A 19,241-nucleotide genomic window follows, 5' to 3' on the forward strand; every position below is an offset into this window, starting at 1 on the left:
TTTCACACGTTACTAAGGAAATAATTTAAAAGTCTCCTTTTACCATTCTTTTTAGGTAATATTTCAGTAATCACATTGCCAGTTTCCAGCACCAACTCTCCGACTAAGATTTTGCCAAAAACCTTGGGACCAATCAATGTGAATGTTGGACCCCAAATGGTAAGTTTTGCACCCCCAGTAATGCCAGCTTGTGCAACTGGCTGTGACTTCCTGGTGGTGTAAGACAGGAACACGAGAGGAACTTGCTGCTTCCTGCCTCAGCCACAGGTCCCCACCTGGATGGGAGGCACAGCAGGCCTGGCATGCCCGAACTGCCACTCCCAGCAGTGCTGCTGCGTGTGCCCTTAGGGGGTACCTGTCTCCTGGGCTTTCACTGGAAATTGAAACAGCTTTACCAGCTGACACTTTAACTATTACTCAAAGTGTATTAAGAAAATCCCCTCATTATTTGAGAGGATACACTTTGAATGTTTTGAGTCATGTTCTCACCAGTAAATCTCCAGAATTGTCAGAGAATGTCTTTGATGTGTTAGTAGAAATTCTAAACTTGTTGAAACTACTCTTCTTAAAACTCTCTTTTCCTGTCCATGATAATTGTATATGTATATTGATGTTCCAGGGATTTTGGATTTAGTTTTAAGAAAAAAAATTAGAGTTACTGGTGGCCAAGGAGCTAAATAGGCAATACTGTGAACAGTTTCTAGTAACCTGATGCCTCATTGCCAAGCACTTAGCCTGAGTACAGAGACATTTGATGTGTTTCATAAAAATGGCGTTGGGCCTTTTTGACCTGAGCAGGGTTCTCTGGGGGTTTGTCCCAGCTGGGCAGAGGGGCACACACATCACAGCCAGCCCCGTGGCACTCACTGCTCACACAGCTCTGGCCCCAGCATGGCCAGGGGCTGCCTGCCAGGAACAGCTGTGTCACAGGCTGTGCCCTGTGGCACTGCACTGGAACAGTTCTGCCACTGAGGATGTGTCCTGCCAGTGCAATAAACAGCCCACAACAGGGAGAGCACTCACTTAATGCACTCCTACTCTTATGATGGACTTCTCAAGCCCTGCTTTTGGTTTCAGTGAGCCCTGCTTGCAGTTCAGGTTCTACAGCAGGTAGAAGTTGCAAAAGCTACTGTGTGATGTGAAACACACCATTTTTATTCTTTTTTTTTTTGTTTTTTTTTTTTTTTTTATCCTTTTAGTCTGCTGCTTTGCAAGAACAGATCTATATTCAGAAAACATTTTCTTAATGAATAGCCATTAACCCAGGCTTTCCAAGACACCCAGCATGCAGCTGTGTTGTGCCAGGCTGTTTAAAAGCCAACGCTCCCGAGCTCTCAGTAGTGGCAATGTTAGCGCTCCCTCAGCATCTGCCTGTGTCAGCAACACCCTGCTTGATTAATTAATTTATTTAGGCCTTATTTCCCCACCGTGGCTTCCAGGCCCTGGGGCCGCTCCGGGTCCTTCAAGCAGGACAGAGCCGCTGCAGGAGCGGCCGCGTGCCGCCAGAGGGCAGCGCGGGCCGGGCCGGGCTCTCGCTGCCCCGGGCCGCTGGCACCTGCGGCCACGGCCGAGCTCCTGTCACCGACCGGCCCCTGGCACCTGCCACAGCCGCTGACACCTGCGGCCACGGCCGAGCTCCTGTCACACTGACCGGCCCCTGGCACCTGCCACAGCCGCTGACACCTGCGGCCACGGCCGCGCTCCTGTCACCGACCGGCCCCTGGCACCTGCGGCCACGGCTGAGCTCCTGTCACCGACCGGCCCCTGGCACCTGCGGCCACGGCTGAGCTCCAGAACACTGACCGGCCCCTGGCACCTGCGGCCACGGCCGAGCTCCAGAACACTGATCAGTCAGCCCCTGGCACCTGCGGCCACAGCCACGCTCCTGTCACCTCTGCCCAGTCTCAGCCCCTGACACCTCTGCCCAGGCCGGAGCAGCAGCCGGGTGACAGAAATGACCTTTCCTGTGTGCCTGCAATGGCTAAAGCCAGGTGACTTTGGTTCTCCAGCCCCAACCAGGAAATAAATACATAACCTGTACCTGTGTTTTGGTTTCTCTGAAGTTCTCTTTTCCCTTGGTTCTGTCAAGCTGTACATTTGCAAACAATAAATTAGATAATTTATATCTTTAAGACAAAAAAGATGTGTATGTAGTCAAACGTGGTACCAGGGCAGATGTGAAGTAATGCCCAATGAGCTAAGGAAATGGGGAATTCTTCACAGAACATTTTTCTACTTCTCTAAACAACAGTGATGGATACCATATAAATGCTGTATACTTATCTCTAGTTTGTATATATATGCATATATATATGTACACACTTGCAGTACCTATATATCTGCTCTATACTTACAGCATATACTTACAACAGTTAGTTACCTGAGGGCCTTGGGATGCTTACACAGGTGTTAAATAAGTTAAATAGTAAAGGAAATCACAAAGTTTAGTACAGTCACTACTCAAAAATAAATGTAGTAAAATAAAACAAAGTTTTAAAATATTAGGTAAGATACAGGAGTGGAAAGCACTGTCCAAGAAGCTTTGATTTGAATCTTACCATAATGGAATCAAAATAATTAAATTTGCTTTATTTTAAAGATTAGCTTTCTCAATACTGTTTCATTTGTAAATATTATTTAAATTATTCTGGTAACCTACTCTGAAAATGAACTTGGATGTGATTTAAAAGTTGAGACTGGGTGTCAGTGTTAACCAGTGTGTCTACAGTTTCAGCAGGTTTGCATAAATGTAAATTCTATCTATACCATAGAGACTTTACATTGAATTCTGTAGGTACAATTCATTGCCAGAGTCCCTTGAGATCTTGTGAATGCTAGAAGCTGCAGGGAATGCTTTGCCTGCAGCTCAGACTGTCTTTTGTATAGACAATTAGAAGAGACAAATCCATTGGAAAGAAAGATGGCTGTATTGATTACATTGATCAAGAAATTGCCTAGATGTACTCATGAAGAAATAATTGGGTGGCTGTAGGTACAGATCCTATCTGCCATACCTAGGAATTACTTGGAATCATTTGTCTGGCTCTTGTCCATGTGAATGATACAGTAATGTGGTACAACTAATAGGAAGCTTGGCAGTTGTAGCCAAGCTGTAATGGCTTTGCTGCATGAAGATCTTCTGATGCCATCTCTTCTGTATACTGTGACTGCTTCTGGTACAGAATTATTATTACTTAGTGCAATGCTTAGTATGAATTTTGGGCTGTAGTTATCTCTGTTTTCTTTAGAGAGCTGTGGTTTTTATTGCTAAATTTTACAGATCATAAGCACACCACAAAGACTGAGCAGCTCAGGGGGTGTTCTGATTGGGAGCCCGTACAGCCCAGCTCCAGCCATGGTCACTCAGACACACAGAACGGAGGCGTCCGGCTGGGTCCCAGGGTAAGCCTTTGTCTCACTTAAAGATGGCTGAGCATCTCTTCTGCTCTTTTCCATTATTTATACTGTTGAATCTGTGCTGGCCTACAGTTTCTACTTCTTGCACAACTAACTGGAGTATGGCATGTGCTTTTCAGTGGTGGGGATTCCCAGAGCAGCCTTGTGGCAGTGCATCAACCACGACCACCAAGCAGCACCATCCTTCTGTTTGTGTACTGTCCAAGTCGAGTCACAGGACTTCCAATGAGCTTAATCTTTTGCTTCATCTATAAAAGTCTCGAGGTGACTCCAGACAGAGTCAATGGTGATGCAAGCAGAAGTCCATGCAATAGGCCATATTTTCATTTGAGGAACAGAGCTAAGGAAGGGTCTGTGGGATTCCTGAACTGAGGTAGCAAGCTGTTGCTGAAGACACTTCAGAAGACTGCTTGCTTTCCCCATTGTTTACTTCACAGACTCCAAATTATTACCAAAATGAGAGGAACACGTTCACTGGCAGGGCTGGCACAGGCTCTGGCAGCCTGGTGTGCAGAGCAGGGCACAGCTCACTGACTGCCAGCCCAGGGCACCCCTGGCCCCAGCTGCTCAGCCCCAGTTAAGCACCACGGACAGAAATCCCTGTGGTGCTGCCGAGGGAGAGGCCTGGTTGTGCATTCTGGATCACACAAACAAAGAGTGCTGGCTTTCAAGCACAGGTTTTCAAACCCATAATTTTTGTTTAGTTTCCTTCCCAGCAGTGGTAGGTGTTCAGTGTGTAAGTCTGTGCTGGGAGCTTTGGAAAGCACAGGGACACAATGTGCCCCAGCTCAGCACAGCTCTGGGGCTCTGCCTTGGGCTGGCTGCTGCAGGAAAAGGCAGGGCTGGAAAGCAGCTCCTGCTTGCTGTGGGGAATAAACTGGAGGATAAGGAATGGCCAATGATTGCAGCCTGCTGCTGCTGTTGAAAATTCATGGCAGCTGCTTCTTCAGAGTCTGTCTTCAGCTCTGTATGCATCAGCTCTAACAGGAATATGTTTAGTATTTAACCTTGGGGTTTTGTTTAAAGATTCCTAAACATTCACTGGCTTGAAAATAGAGAATATATTTTAAGCACTGTTTAAAGACATTTTTCTTCCATATGGAGGAATTTTAAATAGGAATTTTCAAAGCAGCCCAGCTTCTCCATTTTGATGGACTTTGGACATCGAGGTCACACCAGCACACTTCCTGTAGTTCCAGGTGAAGTGACTTCCCTTAATTCCTGTGGGCAAAGCATGGTAAAATTTGGAATAGAATTTGTCTGGCAGTGAGCTCCACAAACTTCCTCCACAAGTCCTAACCACCTTCCCTCAAATTTTGTCAAGCTCTGTATGTTGTATTTTTCCCTTTCAGTAAACATGTAACAGCAAACACTAGAACCAGCTAGGCCCCACAGACACTGATTTTAGTGGTCCATAGATATAATGGTATTTTCAACTTAAGTTTGAATTGTCTTGTTGTAGGGAGCGGAAACGGACTCAAGAAATTATAGAGTCAGATTTTTCAGAAAGGTGAGTGTTTCTGAATGTGTATTTTATGTATAAATACCTGCTATACTACACCTTTTACCTGCTTTACTTTGGATTTGTCTTTCAGAAACATAACTGCCCAGTTCCTGCTTTCAGCAGTTTTCACTCAAAGCTGTGTTGGGCTTTTTTAGTCTGCTGGTGTTCCTTTTTACTCTTTTTTGTTTCTTCTACCTGTATTCTGTTTTCTTAGATACATTCGCAATTTTGAAAACCATTCTTGGTTTTTTTAATAGTTTCTTTTGCTATTTACTGCTGACAGGAACCCTTTTTTCTGTAAAATAACAGCTCTCCCCGGAACACATTGTCAAATGAAACCATGAGACTAATTAAAAAAAAAAAGAAAAAACAAAAACAACACAGCTGAACTTTTTAAAGGCTTCTATTGAATTACACATCCAGATCTAGTTTGTGTGATAAAAACAACTGCTCCTGTTTTTTTTCTATTTCCCTTACCTTTTCTGGAAAAAAGTGAATGGAAAATAACCCTGACAGTTTGCCAATTCTTAATTTGGCATCTTAAAGCCCTTAATGACTTTGTACTTACTCTCCATAAAAGAGATTCTTGTATCTGTTCTGTGATGGATACATCACAGAATAGATGTATATATATGTATAGATACTATGATGTGTGTGTACATACATACATATATATGTATGTATGTATATATCTATATATACTATGATGTGTGTGTATATATATATGTATATATGTATATATACTATGATGTATTTATGTGGATATATTCTATGATGGACACACCTTAATTCCCCTAATGACCAACTTTGGTATCTCCTGCTGTGTATTACATAGAGATGTCTGAGCCTTTCTAATTTAGGCACACATATGAGAGCTTCACATAAACATGGCCTCCACATACATAAGCACCTTGTGAGGTTTTCAGTTTTCATCATTTTTTTGGTTGTTCTTTTGTGAGACTACCTGGATATGAATTACAAATCCATTTTAAGCATCTTCCCAGTAGCATGTGCTCAAATGCTACCAATTTAGAAATAGTCAAGAAAGGGAAAGGGGCTCTGGTGCACTTTTTTGCCAACTTCTAAGAAACAAGAAATTGATGCAAAACTTTTATTTTTCATTTAGATAGTCCAGATTTCTGTTACAAAATGCAGACCTTTTTCTGTGTAACAAAGTAGTTTATTAACATTCAGTGTATTAAAATAATACTTTTCTCTTTTCAGTAAGAGAAGCAAGAAAGGAGATAAAAATGGGAAGGGTCTGAGGCATTTTTCAATGAAAGTTTGTGAAAAAGTTCAACGCAAAGGAACAACTTCGTACAATGAAGTCGCTGATGAGCTCGTATCAGAATTCACAAATTCTAACAGCCACCTCGCAGCCGATTCAGTAAGCAAATATGTGGTGAATTTTCTTATACCAATGCAGATTTGTCTGCTTTATCATAGAATTCTGTTTCTGCACTGTCCTGCCACAGTCCATACACTCCTTCACTTAACTAGTTCTCAAATATAAAGACTTACCCTTTGAAATCTAAAAATATAGAATTGAGATGAAGAATTGAACTCCCTCTAAATTATAACAAAGTAGAGGAATCTGCCAGAATAATTCACTTTAAGAAAAGGCTACTCTTGTACATGTGATCTTGTCAGGCTTTTCAACTGTGCCAGAGTTGTCATGATGGAATTTCCTGCAGAGATGCTTCAGGAAGGCCTGAAGCTTCCATTTGCAGCCAAGCATGCTCATGTGGTGTCCAGGGGGTATCACAGATGGAGGATTGTGGTTTCACACCACTCTGACCAGAACTGCCATTTGGCATTTGATCTTCTCCATGTCTGTGGAGGATGAGTTTGATTGGTTTTCCTTTTTTAATTCAGTTCTGTGGTTGTAATTAGCATTGTGTTGGTTTCTTAGCAGGCCTATGATCAGAAGAATATTAGACGGAGAGTTTACGATGCCCTCAACGTCCTGATGGCAATGAACATCATTTCAAAGGAGAAGAAGGAAATCCGGTGGATCGGCCTTCCCACAAACTCAGCTCAGGAATGTCAGAATCTAGAGGTAAAGGGAGGTACATGGGAAATTCTGGTTTGTTCACATGTTGTGATAATTCACTTGCTCTTCTTTAGAAGAGGGATTTTTTTTTCTTAATTTGAACCTGATTGGTTTTGATGTTTGTGCACTATGGAAATACAAATTTTGATATTGGAATAAACTGCAAAAATATGTTTGTGCATGCTTAGTTCAGTTTCATTTAGTATACATTATATCTAGTTTTTTAAAAAAGCTAAGCTGTTTACTTTACAAAAATGGTCATTGATTAAATCGGGGATTATTTTTAAGATTAAAGTCTGTAGTACCAGAAGAAAGTCAAAAGAATTTATGGTTCAGTTATGGTCACAAAATGGTTTACATTTTAAATGAGACCAATTCTCTATTAATGTCTGTACTTGGAAAGATAATTCAAAGGGAATTAAATTGAAAAATAATTCTTGCTGGAATGTCAAATACTATTTATGATCTGCCAGAGAAAGCAAGAAGAAGTTTTACTTATCAGTTATTTCTATTATTTTTTCAGCCCTCTAAGAGTTACAGTGTTTTTTGTAGGGATGCCAGAATTTATATGCACAAATGTTGCCTGTCCTTCAGGCCAAATGTGCTATAAATAAAAAGCACAAATCACTGTATTTACTGCAGCCTGCTGTAATGGCTGTCTGCAAATACATCTCCCTTGGTGACACTTGAACATTAGGTATCTTAAAAGGTGGGTGGGTGCCTCTGCAGTACAGAACAGTTCTTTGTGTGCAGGGTCATTTACATCAATTGTCTTTCTAGATGTGGTAGGAGAAAAGCTTTTACTGTCCTTTTGCATTACAGTAACTTGAAAAATACATCCATCCAAGGATGTGTTCAATCATTATGCTCCAGGATGTTTTTTTTTAATTCTGGATGAATCTACATTTTGCATGCATTCATGTGAATGCATTGTCTCCAGTGTAGGGTATTGTTATAAATATGGAACTTGAATTTCATTGTCTCATCTTCAATAATCATATGCAATTCACTGTTTCAGGCCCTGATTATACATGCACAAAATGGAAGCCAGGCATATTTTTCAAAAAAATGTTGCTTCCTCAGACATAATAGAAAAGAAAGTAAAACAAAGCTGCATTTTCATGGTGTGAAAATCAGAATTAATTTTGTTTTTAAGGCTGTATAAAGTGGCAACTGTTCTTACAATGTAAATCCGTAATAAGATTGCCAGCACAAAAATCAATGAAAAGAGCTTGTTATATAGAAATGATGCCTGAATGATATCTGTACTGCTGACTGGTTCTAAGAGTCCCAGCACAGAAAGCCAACTGAAAGATGCACGTTAAACATTAAAGGGTGTGAGTGTGGCAGGAGAAAAGCAACCTTGTAAATAAGATAGAGAGGAGTTTGGGCCAGCTAAGTTTTAAAAGAGCACATTATTTAGTTTCAGCACTTGAATGAAAAGGTAATTTAAGAGTCTAGTATTTTGGGAGCCAGTGACATAGTGCTGGCACCAAAGAGGATGATGAGCAAAAAGCCCTTTCAGCCCCAATGTCTGCTGTCCAGTTCTTCAGCACTGCCCAGAGGACACTTCAAGCTCTGCTGTGCCTGCAGGGTCAGCTCTGGCCTGTCCCAGCCCTGCGTGTCCTGGGTACAGCAGCTTGGCCACACCAGCCAGCAGTAACTGAACTGCTGCAAGAGCTGTGCTCCCATTGAAAGTGGTACCTCAACCCTTTTTGTTGTGCAGTCTTGTCAGGTGAATCAAGTGTCAAACAAAAAGTGGAGGTCACTGGTAAGATACAGGTGATCATAAGCCCAACCTCCATATATTTATGTCTGGTAGCTTGCAGCTAGGAGAACAGTGGGGCATGCACAATTCCAAAAAAGTGGAGGGCAGAAAGAAAAAAACCCCAAAGCATCCCCTTGAGCAAGTGTTTGATTTGGTGCCAATTTGCACTCAGTGCAAGACAGAGGCAGAATGGGGGGGACATAAAAGTCTCTTGTAATAATTAAATCCTTACTGGAGTTAAAATTGTTGACAAAAAAAAACATTACAGTCTGCCAGACCTTTTTAATGGAGAAACTCTTATGCCCATGCAATTTGCCTCCATTTGTAAAGAAAGCCTGTTCAGTTTGGCACAAGGAAATGGGCAAGGTAACCAAGTATCTTGATGCATTTACATTTATCTTTTAAGATAGAAAAACAGAAGCGGATTGAAAGGATAAAACAGAAGCGAGCCCAACTGCAAGAACTGCTACTGCAGGTATATTTAATTTTAATTTTTTTCCCCATAAATGAAAATATCTAGTGCAAATCCAACATGTTAGACCTTCTGAAGTTCTTTGTAGATTTAACTAACAGCTGTGACATACAAAGGAGAAAAGTTTGACCCCTGTGACCAGCTGGATTCTGGTAGGGGAACCTCTTGTGACACTCCATGGTTCAGTTTTGCCTGCTGGAAACCAGCACGCTCCATCCGTGTGCCACAAGCTTTCCTAAGAGTTCTGCTGAAGCTTTGCCAACCTCACTGGGAATGGGAAAACCTCACAAGTCCCCTTTTTTGACTCTTAATTTCCCCCAGAGCTACCCTGAGTCATTCTTCAAATTTTGTCTTTGACCTAAGCTATGACATTCACAACAGAACTTGTGTAAATGTGTGCAGAGTTGTTTTGGGGAATATAAACATTTCTGGATCTTAAGAGTGGAAGGCTGGCAAATCCAACACCTTTACTTTCACATACCTTTGAGATGACTTTTGGCTTTAATTGCTGAAATATACTTCAAATGCATCTTGTTTAGAAAGTAACATTTTATAGTTACAAGCATTCCTTAACATTCTATCTAGTCTCTGCAGACTTTTAGTAATTTAAATGTAATCAAACGATTCTATGAGATTACAGGTAATAAGGCTATATTTTTTTTGCTGGTTCAGCTACACTGAGACAATTTTAATGTAATTGATATTCACTGAAACTTTCAAACATCTGATGTTTCTTCTTTGTTGGTCACCAGAAGCTGTTTCTCTGCCTAGGGTACAGTTGGGATTCTGTCTGACCAGTACATCAGTAGCTCCTCCAACAGGAATATGAAATTGCACTAGTGAAAAGAAGGCAACTCAGGCCCTCTTAACTTTTAGTCCAAATATTGATGGAGTTGACTCCCTCACTGTCCACAATTGTCATTATTGCCCTGATTGTGTTGATTGCCAAGGGATTTACCAGTCCTTTGGGATTGTGGCTGTCCATCTTTTTCCCCTTAAATGGAATAAGCAGTGCCTCAGGTGGGTGAGTACACTGACTTCTAGTCCCTCAAATAACGCTTCCTAAACCCACACATTTTCATACATGTGCAGTCAGATACAAGAAACCAGCAGGCACAGAGTGGTGTCACAAACAGCATCTGCTTAATAACTCCCAGAGGAGAATTTCCAAACTAATTCTTTCGAGAGAGAGGAGAACATGATGGATGAGAAGGGAAAGAGAATAAAAATAGAGATATGGGAAGTGGGGGAATTTTTGTTTCAGTGTAGCTATCTCCTACCCTGAGGCAGTTACACATAAAAAGTACCAGAGAAGACCTCTGACTCCTTTTCAGAGGGATTGGGGAAGCATTCTTCAGCATACCTTACTGCTCCTTTCTTGTTTCTTCTCCAGGGAATATGAGGGGAATAGTAAATGTGTGCAAAAATTTGGTTTAATTTCTGCTCCTGGTGAACTTCACCAGTGCCAAGAGAAAGTAAGGCCACAACTCACTTTTTGACAAAAAATTGCTGAAGGTATTGAGAGTTGGTAAATAAGACCTATGAGGTTTCATTTCCTGAAAACACTGATGTCTGCTTTTTTATTGTCAGTGATCATTTTTTCTTTCTTTTGTTTTACAGCAAATAGCATTTAAAAACTTGGTACAAAGAAATCAGCAAAATGAGCAGCAAAATCAAGGCCCTCCATCTTTGACCTCCACAATACAGCTGCCTTTCTTAATAGTCAACACTAGCAAAAGAACAATTATAGACTGCAGCATATCAAGTGATAAGTGAGTGTTTATGAAATTAATTTTTATTATTTTATTTTCTTGAACTGGAATTTTTCCTCAAACAAGTGATGGAAATTTTTCTAGTTTACTAGAAGTAATTATTATATTTGCATTTGCAACTGTCACTTCAGGGGGTTGCTTGTTGGTTTTTTTCAGTGTTTAATGTAACTGCAGTAATAATATGGATGAGTTTATTAACACTGCCTTACAATCCCTAGTTAAAACAGGCCAACTTTCACTGTTGTAAAAGGACTTCAGGCTGACATTTCAAAGAGCACTCCCCACACAGAAGAAATGAAACTGAATGAAACCATTTACTAGGACAGCACTACCTTTTAAAGCAGCCATGTGAATTCTTACTCTTAGTATGCCATAAAAATGCACACAGTCAGAAACACAAGATTACCCATGTGACACAAAAGTAACATGCTCCAGGTGATGATAACTTTGAAAGTGTTTTTAACAGCAAAAAGTTCTTTGAAGGAGAAGATACAGAAATTTGTAATACTGTCTTTGTGAGCAAACTGCTACAGTTGCATTCACATTTAATCTGAAAATCTTCCAGTTATGTAATTGTGGGTGCTTGTGCTCTTCATCCTGTGAAAATATGGCTGAAGTTGAGGTGCTGTTACGTTAATTGGTAATTGGCTTACAATCAGTTTATTAGCTGAAAATAGCTGGCTTTGCTCTAATACTGTAGCTTACAGATTTCACTCTGTGGTATGCAAATCCTGTACTGAACTTCAAGTCAATCACACAGCAAAAATAGACAGACTCTAGTAACCCATGCACCAGCATGCAAAACAGCAATACTATTAAAAGTTGAATTTTTGTAGAAAATTAGGCTGAAGTCCAATATATTCTGTCACAAACTTGTGGAATACTCTCATGAGAACTCTCTCAGCGAGTTAGGAAATTTAGGATCATTTTTGATTTAGCATAATTATACCCTTATTCTGTAGTCTCACTAGAAAGGTCTTCCTGCTCTTTTAAACAGGACTCTCCATTTAGGTTTGAAGGTGTTAAAAAGTAGAACAATTTCATACTGAAGCTTCAGAACTGCTGCTTTGAGTTGTCAGAGGTTAATCTGGCATTTGGGATCCAGAGCAGTGTAACACACTTCTGTGCTCTCTAGCTGTGTGAAAACTCTTACTAAAAGTGAGCACATCAAAATTACTGAAGTTGTTGATTCTTTAATTTATATAACTCAGCTGTGGTAGTATGTCACCTGGAGGTCATTAAGTGTACAACCCAAATTAAGCCAGATTTCCACTGGGGTTATTATTTGTGCAACTAATTAGTGGCAGCAGTAATAGGTAAACAGTGCCAGAAACTGCTCTGTTTTAACCACTGTTACACTGATCTGCTAAATAATGCAGTCAGCAAAGGTGGTGGCTTGGTTTGGAGAAGTCCCAGTCTGGAGTTAATTGGAGAATATTTCTGCTGCCTGACTCCATCACTGGTCAGCTTGAGGGCTTGCTCTGCACTTGGTTCCAGACTGAAAACCACTTTTTAAGGGGCATCCATTTTCCTTTCTTCTCCAAACAACATTTATATAAAGTACTGATGTTAGTAAGTCCAATGAAGAGCTAAGCTCACAGCATTAGCTACTCAAAATTGAATTTACAGAGGAACTTCTAAAGGGAAGTAATTGCTTGAAAATGTCGTACATATAAGGGTGATACAGTATCAGAAGGAAAATAGGTTTGTGTCCTCTAAGTGTTTTCCTATGCAAGAACAGCCAAAACAGAGTGGAATGTTTCACAAATAATTTTTTTTTAAAAAAAAAGTTATTAGGCAAGTTTTGTTTAGGGTTTGAGAAGGTAGATGGGTGCCAAGAAGCATGCTGGGAATGACATTTCTAAAGTTGGAGTAGGAAAAGCAAAGTCTTCAGGTAAAAAGGAAGTAGTCAAGAACTAATTTTAAAGATGAGGCAGCTGAATAAGTAGGTCCCATTTAAACAGGAAGAATGTATTTAGCATATATGGTACTTCTGGATAAATGCTGTTGGTCCTAGGAAAAAGAAAGAAAAAGTAACCAGGAATACCTTGTTTTAAACAAGCATTCAGACACAACAGATGTATCAGAAACTTGGAAAATTAGAACATCTCTAAGGGGAAATGCAGAAGATTTTGTACAGCACTGGAGATACAATGCTGTATATTAGTAAGAACATGTGGGAAGTGGCCTCTTGTACCCTTTCAGAAGGAATTGCCTGTAGCAGCAGAAAATGCAGGTTAAAATCACTGGTGATCAAATTTGCACATAGCATGGGAAAGGGACTGGAAGTGTACCCAAACTTTGCATCCACAGTATTAACAGCCTCTGGACCTGGCTTGTAGTACTGAATAACAACAGGGCAGCCCAGTAGATAATTCCTGTGAGAACTAAAGTTGATTTCTCAGTAACAGCTAAAATCATGCTGGGAATTACTAGGAAAACCAGCAAGACTACAATGTAAAGCTAGATCAGTCTAGTGCTGTATATCTGGAATACTACACATTCTCATGTTCTTGGGAAAAATTATGGCATAACCAAGAGAGACACAGGAGGGCAGCAAGAGGGACTGAGGCTGTGGAAGGGCTTTGACAGACAGAACAGATGGGCTCTTTGGCCTAGGAAGGAGAGGACAGTGGATTCCCAGGTGTCTCAGAAATCATGAGTGATATGGTGAACATGTATAGAGAATAGCTGCACACAGTTGCTTCTTAAATTGAGAGACATTAAGAGAAGATACCAGGTGATGACAAAAAGAAGGTTTTTGTAACACTCTATGCAAGTAGTAATATTTGATTTTGTTCATGCTAAAAGTTTACTTAAGTTCAGAAGGGGGTCATGGTCAAGTGCCTGAAAGAAAATCCTCAAAAAGCTGTTAACAGCAGAATAGAAGAAGTGTAGGGATTTCTTGTATCAGTGACTGCAGGCTGCTAGAAACTAAACTGGAAAAATACTGGAGACTGTAAATTTCTCAGTTTGGAAACTTGCTGGGAAAGGAAAATAAGTTACCTTCCTTTCTAATATCCAGTATTTGGCCACAACACATGGGAGAATTGCAGAGCTATCAATAAATGCAGCTCTTGGTCCTGTGCCATAAATTGGAATTCAGTTATGAGTCAGTAATTACAGCTTGCTGGTAGTAGCTCAGTATGGCACTGAGCTGTGCCAGTTTAGGCAGCAGCAATGTAATTGTACTGGTTGAAATTATAGCAACACATCTTATTTTCCCTCTTAATGTGATTATGCTGAAATAAATAAAGGTGCATAAACAGTAGGTTAACAGGTAATATGGTATGAGTCACAGAAGAAATGCTGTGTGTAACTGACAATTACACCCAGCACAAAGCATTAGATTGCCAATTAAAAATTCTGTGTATAAACTCAAGAGCAGTAAAGCTTCCAAGTTTCCTGGTTCAGGTATAAGAAAATAAGTATTGGAAAACAACCTAGCAAGAAGAATGACATGTGACATGAGTTTGGAGAGATAATGGAAGACCCACCAGTCAGTTATCTTTTACAGACTGTATCTCACAGATAAGTTGCTTTTCCAAGGATAAAGGTTTTGTCAGCAGGAAAGGAGGTACTGGGAACTAAGCCTTATTTTACAGACCAGAACTGTCCAGGCTTTTAATACCTGTGATGACAGCGTAAGGCCAGCCTAAACAGCCCTGCATTTCTTAAAGCTGTCTGAAGTTTATATCTCAATTTCCACTTCTATATGCGGTTAAAAACATTCTGAGGGTCCTGCAGCAGAAGCGGTGGGTTGTGAACACACAAGACTCTGAACAGACTGCTTTTCTAGCTGCATCCAAAGAAGCAAAATGATACCAAAGTAAATAGGTCAGTTCACAGGAGGAGAGTTGCACATTAGAACAGAAAGTGAAATGTAAAAGCAGAAAAACAAAATAGTTATTTTAGTGACAGGGCTTCAGGTGACATTATTGGCTTTAGTGCAAGTGAAGGTTCATGTTTAATTAAGGCCTCCCTCTTCCCCTTTGAATCTGCTTAATGAGGTAGAAAATTTTAAACTTTGTTCCTGCGCTGGTGAAGTTGTTTTAATTGAGAATGTGTCATTTTAAACCTGTAGGCATGCCAGTCACAGAAAAGAGAAAGCATTTATTGCACTTCTCTTTCCTTAAGGACCCTTTACAGAAAACTAGGACTCCAGATGCTTACCCTTAGTACATGCCAAAACCACCACAGAAAGAACAGGCAAGAAGAGCACAGCTGTGCTCTTCAGAATCATCTCACTTTTAATTTTTTACATGCAGATTTGAATACCTCTTTAATTTCGATAATACTTTTGAGATTCACGATGACAGCGAGGTGCTGAAGAGAATGGGAATGTCCTTTGGGCTGGAAGCAGGCAAATGCTCAGCTGAGGACCTAAGAACTGCAAAATCACTGGTGCCAAAAGCTTTAGAAGGCTACATCACAGGTAAGTTAAATATTGTTCCTGATCAAATCCATAACCTTACTTAACTGAAGCAAATTTAATTATATTAACTTACAAAAGTAAATTTCAGGGTTTGTGGGACTTAGTATGGTTGGTACATTAATCAGTTGTTTTACTGTTAATTTTGGAAGGTTTATCCTGTTGACTTAATGCACACTGATTTATAATAGTGTGATGTGTGAGCTGCATTATGAAGAAATTATTTCTTAGATAACTAAGTTGACACCAAGAACAAATTTCATGTGTTACTATTAATTTTGAGTAACTGAATGTATGGAAGAGCAAACTGGAAGAAGACAGCTCTTCCCAAGCTGAGGAAAAGGAAAAAAAAAAGCATCTTGAACTGGTTGGGTGCAATCCCTCAGAAGCCAGCAGGTGCCACCTGAGAACTAAGCTTCTCTAAATAAAGCAAATCCAAAGACTTCAGGACAGGTGTCCCAGGCAGGGGCTTTTACCTCCCCTGTCTGAACAGGTCGTGCAAGACTGGAACTCCTTTGGTCCATCACTGGACTAGAGCTGCCAAAATTTGCTATCACTTCCTATAGTTATTGTCAGTGTATTCTTGCTGCACTGAAGCTTAAACTTAGCCCAGCATTTTGCCATGTTTTTGGAGGGACTTTTATCTGTAAAGGAAGTGTTACCCAATTAATTAATGGGGGAGAGAGAGAGAGAGAGACTGAAATCAGCAGTGGGAAAGGTGGGAGTGAGGTTGCTGGGTGAGCAGAAATACTTTGCTGCCTGGGACAAGCGTAAACTCGTAGAACGGCAGCCAGAGCAACATTTCTGTTTTTTGGGCTGTGCACATCCTACAGGCACCTAACACACAACCAAGTCCCACCTTTGTTATTTGAGTTGTGACTACTAGAAATGAGGCTGCAGATTTTAAAAAATCTGCAGGAAGTAAGATTTCTGAGGCACTAACAGTTGGGGTAACAACATCTCACCTTATGTATCCCACAAAGGCAGTGAGCAAAGCGGTGCAGTTTAGGACTTGGCTTTTTTCCCTGTGTGAAGAAGTGCTCTGCTGTTTACCTGTGTAATTAGCCATGACTAGAAAATGGGCTGGAGATGGAACTAAAGAGCTAAGAGCACCCACTGCCCGGGCGAGTTTGTTCAGATGTCAACAACACTCCCATGCAGCGTTTGTACATGAACTGCTAAAGCTATTGAGGGTTTTGCTTTAGAGCCCTCTCAAATAAAGTATCAGTTTCTACCAAGTGCATCTGCTACAAGATATGCCTAGTATATAACAATGCCACTACTAGATTGAGCTGCACCACCATGGGAAGGTTTATTCAAACTGCTTTCCCTGGTTTTAAGTGTAGCTACTAGTAATTGATCTACACTGCCAGAAGAAATGTCTTTTCATTGTAGGCACACTTCTGTTTTGACATTTTTTACATAATGGAAATGGCTTCAACTCCCCATCTGTCACAAACTTCTTATCCCTTGCTCCTCAGAGCCCAGTGGAAAATTGAAATATATATTATATTATTGAAATATATATTATGTTTGGAAATATAAGGCAATGAACATTCAAGGCAGGGATATGCTTTTATGAACCACCCTTCTGCCATGCTTCTACTTTGCTCTTCAAAAAGAAAACTAATGAGCTATTATCCAGAAATGTTTATAAACCACAAGATCACTAGCAGTGTCTTGTTATTCTTCTGAAATATTAAACATGTACACACAGGTACACTCCTTCAAAATACCAGGGAACAACACTATGGTACAGCTCTATTACTCTAAATACAATGCAGTCATTCCAAATGGTTTAGCCTCCTCCTGCACAGACAGGAGGAAGCTGTGAGAACATGTTCTGTGTAACACGAAACCTGCATTTAGGGCAATCTTGATGAAAGACATTGAGCTCCATCCACATTTAACTGTTCTTATCTATTCTGTCCTCACAGATCACCCTAAAACTGCCACTTATCAATGTTTGCTATAATGTTCCAAGGACTGCTGCCAGGAACCACCCTTGTACCATGACATTTCATTACCTTGCTGCAACAGCTTTCCACAGCACAAACCAAAGTAGCTGTGGATCCATCCCAGTGGATGGTGAGCCAATTTACACGGCTGTGTCAACCTGCTTAAAGCAGTCCCTGTGCTAGGCAGCACTGCCAAATCTAGAGGAACCAAAGCTTGACAAGGACACAGAAAGACAAATGAGAATGTGTATGTAACAAACACAGTTATTCCTCTTACCTGCTGTTGTAGAACAATTCTAGATAATTATGAGTAGTACAGTCCCAGTTAGTGCCACTGTGCTGTCTAAAACAGCAGCTTGGTTAGACATAGAATTTGACAGTAAGGACTCTAACTTCTGATTTAATGCACCCAGCTGGAACCACATGCAAGTACCATGGAAAAGAACTAGACAGTCTTGGTAACTGTGTTTTGATGTTAACTTTGTGTAGAGATAGAATTTGGGTAGGTGAATAGAAATTCCTTATCTAAGAAACAAAAATACACAGCAAAAAAAAAAATCCTATAAATGTAATTGGGTCAGTAGACTTGTTTTGGTGATTCTCTTGGCAGAAATGTGCATAACTGGAAACACCTGACAGGCATAACTTGTTAGGGAATTTCAAAACAAGTACTGTGGGGGTTGTAAGCAGCCTCTTCACATCTCTCAGGAGGCTTTTAACAAAGTACCTAAAGAAACTTGGCATTATTGCTAGACCATTTGAATGGTCTTAACCCTGCATTTCCTATCCCTACGGAGGAGAGGGCCTTTCGTGTCTCATGGCCTGTGCATGTTCAGAGCTGCTGCCCAGCTCTGGCTGGGGGAGAGTGGGTGAGGAGGCTGCCCCCCAGGCAGCCGTGAGAGCACCAGGCTGACAGTGCCTTTGGCCACTGGAGCACACGCAGTGACACACAGGCTGCCTGGGGGCCTTCACTGCACTATCTCAAACCCAGATAAATACCTTTCCTTTTGTGCCTTCATCAGCTGGGGCAGCCAAGGCACTTGGAGCTGTCTGGGCATTTCACAGGCTCAGGCTGTGGCAGCAAGTGTCCATGAAGGAGTCCAGAACTCATTTCACATACCTGGGATTGCATACAGCCACCAGCCAGGTGAATCTTCTTCAGACAGAGGGAAAAGCTGAGTGCAAGGCTTAAGTGTATCCACAAACACAGGATATAATATCATCTTGATTAAACAGGACACATCTACAGTAGAAAATTCAAGCTACTGGTACCTTCTAAACTAAATTAAGGGATTCTAACTGCAAAGAGAATGCAAAGTTTAAAAAAGTTTAAAAATGTAAGTAACTATCATAAATAGTTATGTTTTTCTCTAGATATGTCTGCAGGATTTTCGTGGATAAATCAAGGGTTACTTTCAAGTTCAGCACAAGCAGTTTCCCATTTAGAGGCAGCTGGAGGCACTTATGATGCTAAATCAAGGTAAATAAAATAATTTTTTATTCAAGAATAGGTATATATGCTTGTGGTACTTCAGTAACCCTGCTATTTCATACCATTTGCATGCAGGAATGGAGATATTATCATGGCTGATTTTGATTGTGAAAAAGTCTCTGCCTTCCTTAAAGGAAAATTATATTTGAAAGGTCAAATCAACATGCTTTGAACATTGAACATGCCAGCTATTTTGTATCTATGTTTCATAAGAATAGAATCACTTTCAAGCCCCTTTTCCTGATTAACCTTAAATTCCTGCCTGGGCATGGACTACAGATAGATAATTACATGTGGATAAAAGCCTGGTAATTTTTCTGAAGAATGCATAAGAATGTCTGCTCTCTAAATGCACTGCTATTTAAGCTCTCAT

The 19,241-nt window shown here is 40.5% G+C and overlaps 2 protein-coding genes across 9 annotated transcripts in view; one reads left to right on the top strand and one right to left on the bottom strand.

The window, feature by feature from the left end:
* The window catches only part of PLS1 (plastin 1), a 277,498-nt gene that overhangs the window by 171,012 nt on the left and 87,245 nt on the right, over nucleotides 1–19,241 (bottom strand). The gene's annotated exons all lie outside the window — the stretch shown is intronic.
* The window catches only part of TFDP2 (transcription factor Dp-2), a 54,243-nt gene that overhangs the window by 27,001 nt on the left and 8,001 nt on the right, over nucleotides 1–19,241 (top strand). For 7 of the 8 annotated variants that reach the window (XM_064385844.1, XM_064385846.1, XM_064385845.1 and 4 more), the window contains 9 exons: nucleotides 56–159; nucleotides 3,281–3,402; nucleotides 4,880–4,927; nucleotides 6,146–6,308; nucleotides 6,834–6,980; nucleotides 9,149–9,217; nucleotides 10,835–10,986; nucleotides 15,255–15,421; nucleotides 18,751–18,856. In XM_064385844.1, the coding sequence (XP_064241914.1) occupies nucleotides 56–159; nucleotides 3,281–3,402; nucleotides 4,880–4,927; nucleotides 6,146–6,308; nucleotides 6,834–6,980; nucleotides 9,149–9,217; nucleotides 10,835–10,986; nucleotides 15,255–15,421; nucleotides 18,751–18,856 (1,078 nt within the window). The remainder of the gene's footprint in view (nucleotides 1–55; nucleotides 160–3,280; nucleotides 3,403–4,879; nucleotides 4,928–6,145; nucleotides 6,309–6,833; nucleotides 6,981–9,148; nucleotides 9,218–10,834; nucleotides 10,987–15,254; nucleotides 15,422–18,750; nucleotides 18,857–19,241) is intronic. The other variant, XM_064385849.1, reaches the window with a different exon arrangement.

This window comes from Passer domesticus, chromosome 11 (genome assembly GCF_036417665.1).
Source record: "Passer domesticus isolate bPasDom1 chromosome 11, bPasDom1.hap1, whole genome shotgun sequence".
NCBI lineage: Eukaryota > Metazoa > Chordata > Aves > Passeriformes > Passeridae > Passer > Passer domesticus.